The sequence below is a fragment of the Leishmania braziliensis genome, chromosome 17 (genome assembly GCF_000002845.2).
Source record: "Leishmania braziliensis MHOM/BR/75/M2904 complete genome, chromosome 17".
Lineage (NCBI taxonomy): Eukaryota > Euglenozoa > Kinetoplastea > Trypanosomatida > Trypanosomatidae > Leishmania > Leishmania braziliensis.
Genome location: NC_009309.2, coordinates 608,998 through 619,092, shown reverse-complemented (window position 1 = coordinate 619,092; position 10,095 = coordinate 608,998). Strand labels below are relative to the sequence as shown.

The following is a 10,095-nucleotide window of genomic DNA, read 5'->3' as shown; positions in this document are numbered from 1 at the left end:
CACGCCGCGAGGAACCCACAGCAACCACAACCGTCCCCATCCTCGGTATTGCTGGGGTAGCCCATCAAGCACCGCACCCTAGACTAAAAAGAGTATTGGCTGTGTTGGTGCCTTGCCAGAATGCAATCATGCAGGGCAGGCGCTGAGGATGGTGGGGCACGAGACCCAGAGAAAGACAGAAGAAAACCAGCCGAGCAAAGTTGAGGGGTTCCGTCCGGCAGACGTTCATCGGCTAATAGACGCCCACTGCCCAGTTGGTGAAAACTCAGAGCGTGAAGGCATGGCAAAGTGAAGGCAAAGAAAAAGAGCAGTCCTGTGGAGGGCACACGCACACCGTCAGCACACACCAGAGATGTGCGTCTCTGCGTAGTGCCTGTGGCGTGGGGGAGACCGCTGGCGTTTTGCCCATTTCCTCTTTGTCAATACGGTGAATGGATGGGCCACATATCTGCGCGCCACAGTGAGCACTCCCTTCAAGGAGAACTGTCTCTCTCCCTCCCCTCAACACCGTGGCACCACACCGTACCCCGCGAAGGATGATCGAAAGAGAGAAGAGGGCGAACCCTTTTCCCTTTCTGAGCGTCTTCACCCTCTGCCCTGGTAATGGAAGTTACTTCCACTCCCTCCCGGTCTGCTAGAGGCTTCATCGCCTGGTTCGAAGTAGCCGAAGAGACGCGCAGAGGCAATACGCCGGTTCCATCATCTGAGCAGGTGTGCTAATCTCCAAACCCAACTCAAGCTCTACCCCCTACTCCACAGGCGGCCTCACAGCCGCGCCCATCGTGCCAGTCGCCACCTGCTGCCCCCCCCCCTTAGGGTGGTTCCCGCTCACCAGGAGTAGTCATTGAGGACCGCGTGGGATACGTTTGAGTCACGCCGGCACTTTGCCCATCCTATAAAGGGCGCAAGAGTGTTCACTGTCGCAGGTCGCTCCGACACCATGCCATGCAGGACCTGACCGCCAACATCAGCAGCAATACATCGCGCCGACCTCACCCACGTCGTGGGTGCTTGACCCTATCCCTACGAGAAGTGGTTCAGCATTGGCAGGGATAGAGGGCTGGTGTGCTTCGCCCCACAGAATGTGTTCTGGATCCTGGATGCCACGCGCTGAGGTCTCCCTCACCGTCAGGGACGCGGAGACGAGAGAAAACCCACGGAAAAATGGTGATTTACGGTCATGAGCGGGAAAATATGAGCGCGGCAGAGAAGCGGGCGTGGCGGGGCAACGCGCAAACCTCCACAAAGTCGCGCATCATGTGAGGGCGAGAGAGGGGGGGGGGAAACACCCACACCCACGCGGGCCGGAGAAGATCCACAGTCATGATGTACGACTGCACACTCCCCTAGTTGAGGTGTGCGTGTGGTCACGTAAACAGCCCCTTGACGCGCTGAAAGAGAAGGCACGGGCCCACCCCCATACGCCCACACCCATGCGTCAGAGCTGGAGGCGCAGATGTGTACATTCATTAGCAGTATGCAAGCCTACCGCCGGCAGCGGCACGGCACAGCCCTCGCAAATTCTGGACGACTCTCCGTGGAGTTACATACATACGCAGCAGGACTTCGTCTTGCTCTTTCTGGCCGGCTCCTTCTTCGACTCGTCGCGCTTAGTCGGCGCCTTGTCGCCATACTCCGGCTTCGAGATGACGCCCTCGCTGCGGCCGGGCACCTTCACGAGAAAGGTTCCGGCGTTGACCACGTCGTACACGTAGCCCTTCGACTTGATGTACTCCAGCGTGGCGGCCTTCAGCTTCTGCGCGCCTGGGGCGGAGTGGTGGCCGGCGCCAGGAACGACCTCGAACTCCGTCATCGTCCCCTCCGGCTGTTCCTCCAGCCTGGCCATGCGTACCTTCAGCATCTCCATCGCCTCCTCCACACGCAGGCCGTGCATGTCAAAAAAGTTCTGACCCTTGCCCTTGGCCTCGTTGTTGTACCAGGCAATCGCCACGGCTGCCTCGCGATGACGGGCTTGCATGTTCTTGCCAGCCTCTTTGCCCTTCGCAACCAGCTTGTTCGCGCCCTCGTGGTCACCTGCCTCTCGCCTCTTGGTCGCCTCGTCGAAGAGTTTCGAGCGCAAACACCCGAGGTCGTTTGCTTCCTTGCGCAGGCGCATGCCCTTCGGGCCCTCGTAGTCGGGCTTCTCCTGTCGAGCGACAATCTTCTTGACCTCTGCCTCCGCCGCGGCCACCTTGGCGTCGTCGTCAGCGGTAATCCTCACCTGCGGGCCAGTTTCGAGGATCTCTAGCTTCGCTCCGGTGCGCTCCTGGATGTCTTTGAGCGTTGAGGCACCCTTGCCCAGTACATGGCCCACCTGGATGTCGGTTATGCGAATGCATATCTCAGGCATGTTCGTCGTTTGGGGGCGAGTGGGTGGGTTAGGAGGAGGCACTCTGTGCAACAGAGCGACGGGGTGGCGAAGAAAAGCGAGGCGGTGGTGAATGGCCGCCGGGAAAGGCGTTGGTGTGGGCGTTTTTCCCTTTCGCGTAGTAGTCCTACCAGAGATGACGTGGTAGCGTAGGAGAGCGGCAGGTTATGCGTTCATCCGCTTCGGGATACACAGACACCTGCATGCATCCAGCCTGAAGGCGTTGCTGTGGTTATGGTGAGAAGAATCCCACAGGGTGAGAGAGGCGCGATAGGAAACCGCGAAAGGGAGATGGAAGGCGGACACATGTACAAGAGACTTATCGAACGTGATCTGACCAGCGGATGCACCTTTGGAGGAGAAGGCGCCCACAGCGGGTGCGCCACAGCACACACACACACACACAACACGCACGCACACGTACTTCACAGTAGCGGCTTACGTTTGACTACAGGGAGTACACGACAGATCACGTGCTCTCGCGTTCACTTCTCTACAGCCGCGAGCACCGATACACCCAACTAATGCGCACGGATTGGGAAATTTTGCAAACGGCTGCAGCCCCGCGGCGTGCCGTGGGACTCAAGCGCGGTTGATTTTGGTGGAATTGACGCCTGCGAGGCAATGTGAGGCTTTTCTGTTGCGTGTATCTGCTGGCATGGGCATCGTGAGGGTGGGGGGGAGGGAGGGAAGGAGGAAAGGCTGACCCAACCCGCACAGAGATGCACAGCGATATGAAAAGGTAGCAGGCATAAATGGAAAGATCGGCACCACTCCAGGAAAGATCTTTGGCAAGGACGCTTCATGCATGTCTACGGGTGCTTCATGCATCACCGTCCTCCTCCAACACTTCTCGCCGCATTATGTGCCACCGAGGAGCATCGGCATCGCTCGCTACCAAAGGTTGAGTTACTAGTAGTACCCGTAGAACTGCCTGTTCTTTCCACCACCGTACACCTCCCCTTCCTCACCTGCTTCAGGGGTGCTGGCGTACGTGGAGCTCTCCCCGTCCCACGCTGAAGTCGGGCCGCCAGCGTGTGGTAGTCCGTCGTCCCCGCGATAGGGGTTACTCTCGCCGTACTCCACAAGCAGCACGAGCACCTTTTTCCTGCGGTTATACACAAAGTAGTGGCGGGCGTAGACGGCGGTGTCAGCGAGCGGGTCGCAGGAGGGGCAGCAAAACTCGTAGTATTCGCACCCGCCCTCCGCGTTCTCCACGACCTCCTCCATCGTCGGCCAGAAGCGCTGAACTGCCGGGTGGCACTGCTCCGGCAACGACTGCAGTGTGTTCGACACCTCCGTGCGGAACTGCGGCTCCGTGTAACGCACAAAGTCGTTCTCCCGCAGCACCGAAAAGTCATAGCCGTCGCTCTCGTACACCGTGTTGAGGGCTGCCACAAAGTACACCAGTCGATCGTCAATCTCGTCGGGGTTCACGAGGCTGTAGTTCGCGGCCAGGTCGGCGCTTCCGCCCAGGACAAGCGGTGGCAGCGCTTCCTGCGGGGGGAAGTCGGCGTAAGCGCCAATGGCGGGTGAAGGACTAATGGGTGGCGTGAGCTGCACGTTGTTTTGATAGGAGGCGATGTTATTCGCGATCTGCCGCTCCTCTTTCGTGTGTCGACACGTGTAGGCCTCTAAGCGCATTGTAATGCAGCACCCCTGCGCCTCCACACCCTGCAAGAGGGAGTTGAGCGCGCTGAAGCTGTCCAGCGGGATAAACTTCATTATGCATCCGTGGTGAGAGGCGTGGCGGCAACCCTGGCTGGCGGTCTAATGAAAGAGAACGAAAGCGAAAGAGAGAGAGAGAGGGAAACAGCAGATACAAGTACAGTCCCGAGACGATCAAACACCCAGCCGCGAGACACGCGAAGGGCACACGAGTGACTGTTCGACGTCAACAGGAAATCAGCAGGTAGCAGAGGTGTGTGTATATATAATCAGCTGCACTGCGGCAACACCGAAGCGAGAGGGGAGGGGGGGGGAGAAGCCTTGACGGAAAGAGAGGAGGTCCACTTAAAGGAAAGGAAAAGACAAACACGCAAGCAGTCAACGAATTCCAGGCAAATAAGTGAAAAAGCGCCTTCGTTCTGTCCGGGTGATGACTCGCCAAGAAAATGAAGGAAACGAGGAAGGGAGCATGAAGAGAGACAGGGTATGGAAAACAATGGACCAGTCGTCCCTTGTTGAGGGTGCGTGGTGGTAGCTGAGCTCACGTTCACGTACGTGCAGTGGCCCTCTCTCTGTCCACGCAGAGGAGCAGGCAAAAGGCGAGAGGTGGAGGGAGCTGACGTGGTGTGGACGGGGGGAAGGTGGGCGTATATGAACGCACACACGTGTGCGGTACAAGGCTTCCTGTGCCCATGTAAGTGAGCGTCCGTCTGTTGCGCGCGTGAGCAGAGCTGCACTTGAAGAAGAGGAATAGAAGGACGTGGTCACAGCGAGAGAAAGCGAAGGAAACCTTCCACGGCAAGCAGCTGGCAGTGGCGCACTTATGCGTACTGATGGCCTTCTCTACAGGCGGGTGGGCAAGGGAAACGGGAGCATGGAAACCACCGAAGAGAAGAGAGGGGGGGGGGGCAGAAAGCGACGGGCTCACTCGCCCACAGGGCCACAAGAGCAACTCAAGGGAAAACAAAGATGGCAGACGCCGTCCCCCTCTACCCCGTACGGAGCACGAGTAGGTGCACACCCACAGCGGAGAGGTAACGGGCACACGCACACCGGTGCACGTGGGGCGCATCAGCCGAAGTGCTAAACATTAGCTGTGGTGTGATAGGTAGCGTAGTTGCCGCCGATGTGATCGCAGCACACGCAGTTCAGCTCCAGCTTTCCGCCACGCATGCTGGTGAAACGGTAAAACCACTCGCTCAGGCGCTTGAGAAGTCCGACGCGCTCCGCCAACCCCGCCTGCTCCTCTCCCTCAGCGCCGCCGCCCAGTACACCTACGCCACCGCTGGTGCTGCTGTGGGGATACGTGATGCCCTCCGGCTCGTAGTCGCCGCGGGGTGAGTGCATGCCGAGTCGTGTGCCATACGACAGCTTCCGAAACTTTTGCATGTTCGTGAAGCGCTGCTCGCGCCACCGCTTAACGGGCCAGTCCAGGGCGAGGATTAGCGCCGGGAACAACAGCGACACAATGAAGTGTGGAACAGAGGGAAAGAAGGCTTGGTGGAGGCTGCTCATCGGTGTGTCAAGAATTACAATGATGATGCTCAGCAGCGTCACAAGAACGCTCGCAGCGACCCAGCGGAAGGAACGGAAGAGGTATGTGGAGCGATGTCCATGCCTCAGCTTCAGCGAGAAGGTGAGGGAGATGGGGTGATGACGACTAATGTGCGTCCAGCAGTGCACCATGAGCCAGTAGTTGAAGGTGAGCGCGACGTAGCCCTGGCCAGCTGATATGCATGTGTCCTCCCCCATTGTGACGAGTTCCAGCACCCTGACCTTGCACAGTCTCGTGGAGGCCGTGATCCCAAGCGCCAGGAGCGCCACGACCGAGATGGCGTAGCGCAGACACCACACCACCGCGCTGTGCCAGAAAATTGCGCGACGGACAAAGTGACTGTGGCGCGACGGCATCACCCGCATCGCGTCCATCCCAGCGTACGCCGTGTACGTGCAGCACAGCGCCAAAATCGGGATGAGAACGTAGAGCTCAAACACCGTCACAGAGGGCGTCAGCATCAGCGGCACCCCGACGATCAGCGAGATGGTGTTCACCATGACAATGAAAAAGTTGGCGTGCATGACAAACTCTGCTCCGTTGCCTATGCCGCTGAGCCGAAGGCGCGCCTGGCGAATCATCATGGCGACAATTGGCAAGATCGACGTCGTTGGCGGCGCCCGCAGGGAGCAGCTGCATCCGATCAGCTCCGCCACGTTGCGGTAGAGCGGGATGTCTCGGTTAAGACTATTCGTCGCCGCAAAATCAGACGGCTCCACGATGCGGCTATGCCTCAGGGCGCTATCCTTGTCCGCGTTAGTGCCGCGCCTGGTGGGAAGCACGCCGATCGACAAGTCCGCCTGCACGAAGCTGCGCACATTGCTGTGGTTGAGCACGGAGCCGACCGCGACGACGACCTCATGATTGTCTTGCAGTACCGACAGCATCGCCCGCTTCGACACTCCCAGAGAATGCGAGAAGAGGCTCACCTGGAGTGGGATGGGGTCAACGTGCAAAATGTGCTTGCGGATGGACTTGATACCAAAGGGCAGCTGCGCACGAATGCTGTGCGGGTCCAACGCGACGGCGTCCTCCTTGAGCGAGATGCAGCAGTTCCAATCCGTATCCAAGCCGACTCGGCTTCCGAAGCTCTTCGTCTGGCGCTCCGTGCCAGCGCAGAAGTACATGCAGCGCACACCCGACTCATCCAGCAAGCCCATCGTGCTCTGTACGTTGGGGCGCACTGAGTCCTGCAAACCGATCAGCCCAAGGAAGGTGTGGGAGGTTGTCGCCATGAGCCAGATGCAAGTGCTGCTAGTGAGACAGCTGTCCTCCTCGATGTCGCCCACCACGTCGGTCGGAACGGCGCCAAAAGAGTGGTTGTATCGCGGCTTCACGTTCGCCCATCGCGCGCTGCGCACCGGGGGTGCGGACTTGCAGCGACGTCGCAGGGTGCCGCGCGGGTGGAGTTGTCGGTGCCCATCGCAGTCACCAGCGTCGAGCTCGTGAACCGCGACTTCGCTATCCCCGCCGCACTCGGCCTCGTCGTTGTTGTAGGAGCTCATGACGCTGCCGCCACTGCTCTCACCGTCATCGCCGACATCCACCGCAGACATTTCCTTCTCCATTTCCACCTCCCTGTCGCTTGTACGCACAGCCCTCACGGCACGCTCGCGCTTCGGGACCGCCAATAGTATGGGTGCCCCGCCGTCGGTAGTAGCGCCACCGTCGTCGTGTCGCACGATGCGGCTCCCGTTGGTCCAGCTCTCCTCGCATGGTGGTCGCCTTGATTCGGCGAACTGCGATGCGATGAGCGGCTGTGGCGCAGTGGCCTCACTGCGAGCCGTCTTCGAGGCCGCACGCTGCTGACGGCGACGCCGCCGCTTTGCTTGCGCCCTCTTCGCTGTAGCACTGTTCACCTCGACGCCATTTCGAAAGAAAAACTCGCTGTAACGGTGTGGTTGACGCGGTAGAGTTGCGACGTAGGTGCGGTAGCGCTCTGGTAAGATGCGGTGCGACAGCGCCACCGTCTCTAGCGCCGCCCCTTCCTCCCACTGGTGCTTGCCCATGTAAAGCACCTCCGCCTTATCATGGGCGTCAAACTCCTCTACCGCCTGCCCTGTCCAGTGCGTTGTCGAGTGGCGGCACACGAGATACGGCGTACCTATGGTGAAGATATGCATGGCGCCATCGCTACCCTCGACAAGGTATGAGCACGCCTGCTCCGGGTAGGTGTCACGGTACCCGCTACCAGTGGACGTGCTGATCACGAAGATGCGCGCCACTATCAGGAAGTTGTGTACCACTCTATCGTGGAAGCCACACGCTCGCGGGATCCAATGCATCGCACGCGCCCACAGAAGGGAGCGGTCGCAGAAGCGGAACGGCTCCGTCCACGTCTCGAGCTGCGCCGGCTCCTGTGCGAGGGCATGCACAAGGATGACGAGGCAGAGAGGGTTGAGGTGGCTGCTGTGCTTATGACGGGCCTTCTCGTCGGCGAACTCGACCGCCAAGTCCTGCTTTGACGAGTGCATGAGCCGCAGCTCCAGGAAGCGGCGCTCCTGGTACTTTTTGCGCCTGATCTGTCTTTGCATGTCGCGGCGGCGCTCCCGGGCGTCGCGCTCGCTGGGCTGCGAGAAACACCCATTCACAGCGGTAGCCGCCCCGTCATCGTCATCGCTTTCTCCACTGGAAGAGCTCTGTTGCTGCTGCGGGTCGGACTTTAGCAGGAACACCTGCTTGGGGACGAGCACCATGTCCGTCACGATCCCCGTCTGATCCAGCATCGCCACCACCGTCGCCATACTAAAGACGTCGACGAGAGAGGTGGAGAAGACAAGCGGGTTACGGCCCCCGTTCGGTGGGGGCATGCGGCACACCACCCGCGCCATCGTCACCAGCGTAGACCAGAATGAGAAGCGCGGTAGCCGATCCTCCAGCGCGTAGGAACGGCGCGACACCATGTAGTGAAAGAGCTTGTCGAGGTAGACGTTGGCGTAGAAGATGAGCAAGCGGTTGAGCACAATCGCATTGAGGGGCAGCAGACCCAGCGCCGCAACGGCGGGGTCCAGAAAGACGCCCTCGCCGAGGGGGGCCCCCACGAGATGGTAGAATATGACGCCAGTGCCGACTGTCAGCAGCATCACGACTGCCCAGATGATCAGGAAGACGCGGTGGACAAAGTACTCCATGTGGTGCGACACGGAGATGGTGTTGCCACCGCCAAGCACCGTGCGCGACTCACGCTCGTGGTCGCTGCTGTCCGTTGTGTCCTCGTCCTCAACGAAGGGCCTGTTGGAGAGGAACAGGTTTGGCAACCGCGGTGGTCTGGCGCGGTCCGTTAGCGGCTTCAACACAATTGCGTCGCACTCGAGAGCGATGCGCATGACGTCCACGAGCTTGCAGATGCCCGCCGGCTCCAAGTAAGAGCGCACCTTGAGCGTCACCTCGTCCAGCCGCTTGGACATTTTCACCATTAGGCTCTTGTGAATGTGCTTCAGCCTGCCAGTGCGCTCGTCGGCGACGGCCACCATTCGAAATGCGCCAGCCGGCAGCTGCGAACACACCTCGATAAAAACCCGCCGCCGCTCCTCGGCAGTCTGACTCCGACGCAGCGGCATCTCCTGCACACGGCGCCACCACCGCGCCAGCACCTCCCTGGTCACCGAGGCGGTGCGGTACTTCACCTCTGTCACGCGGGCCCAAAAGTGATAGGCCTGCAGCAGCACGCAGAGGCTATAGAGGGTAAAGAACAAGATTGTGCACAGGATTGTCTGCGTCATCGGGTACAGGAAGCAGGAGATAATGAGCATAACGCACGTCACCGCAATGGCGCAGCTTTGATCCAGGACAACGCTGCGCAGAAGGAGACGTGAGATGTGCATTGTGTGCATCCAAGCCTCCTCACAGTGCTCCACCAGCCGCTGCAGCTCCGCACAGATGGCTGCTTCGTATGTGCTGCTGGGGGTGTCGACATTAGCCTGGGTCAGGGTTGTGGAGGCCAGTGGCGAGAGCGAAGAGCCGCTGCCGCCTAAAAAATCGTGCGGCGAACCGTTGTCGTTAACCACAGCGGCAGTCTCTGAGGCCGCCGCGCCACCGTTGAGGTGTGGCAGAACCAGCACCTGTACTGCTGGTGCCGAGGGTCCACTTTCGCCGCTGCAGTCAAGGGTCTCCACGGTCACGTGACGACCCTTCATGGCTAACCCTTGTACTTGACGGTGTGGTGTGGTGTATGTGTCCCTCTCTCTATCTCTGTGCTGTTGTGGTGCGCGTTAGGGTAGGATGGTGTGCGCTCGCGCTTGTAATCACCACACCTCACCTTCCGTGCGGGCGCGCCTGTGTTAGCGCTTTGATGACCCCCGAAAGCAGCGCCACTGATTGGCGCGCAGCAGCATACAGTGAGCTGAGGGAACAGACGCCGAAAAGGTCACCAAGCTGCCAAACGTGTGTGATTGCGCAGCTGATGGACGGTGCAGCCAAAGGAGAGAGAGGAGAGAAGGGAGAAGGTGGTGAAAGTGTGAGAAGGACAGAGGAAGTGAGCAGGAGGGCGCAGACACATGCAGGC

At 59.9% G+C, this 10,095-nt stretch overlaps 3 protein-coding genes across 3 annotated transcripts; all 3 read right to left on the bottom strand.

Annotated features, from left to right (window-relative positions):
* Positions 1 to 1,543: 1,543 nt before the first annotated feature.
* On the bottom strand, positions 1,544 to 2,350 carry LBRM_17_1380 (conserved hypothetical protein; the record flags this gene model as incomplete). Its single annotated transcript, XM_001563854.1, has 1 exon — positions 1,544 to 2,350. The coding sequence occupies one exon, from the start codon at positions 2,348 to 2,350 to the stop codon at positions 1,544 to 1,546; it is 807 nt and encodes a 268-aa protein (XP_001563904.1).
* A 930-nt stretch (positions 2,351 to 3,280) lies between these two features.
* Positions 3,281 to 4,093, bottom strand: LBRM_17_1370 (conserved hypothetical protein; the record flags this gene model as incomplete). Its single annotated transcript, XM_001563853.1, has 1 exon — positions 3,281 to 4,093. One exon carries the CDS (start codon positions 4,091 to 4,093, stop codon positions 3,281 to 3,283), a length of 813 nt encoding a protein of 270 aa, XP_001563903.1.
* Positions 4,094 to 5,119: 1,026 nt separating this feature from the next.
* Positions 5,120 to 9,424, bottom strand: LBRM_17_1360 (conserved hypothetical protein; the record flags this gene model as incomplete). Its single annotated transcript, XM_001563852.1, has 1 exon — positions 5,120 to 9,424. One exon carries the CDS (start codon positions 9,422 to 9,424, stop codon positions 5,120 to 5,122), a length of 4,305 nt encoding a protein of 1,434 aa, XP_001563902.1.
* Positions 9,425 to 10,095: the final 671 nt, after the last annotated feature.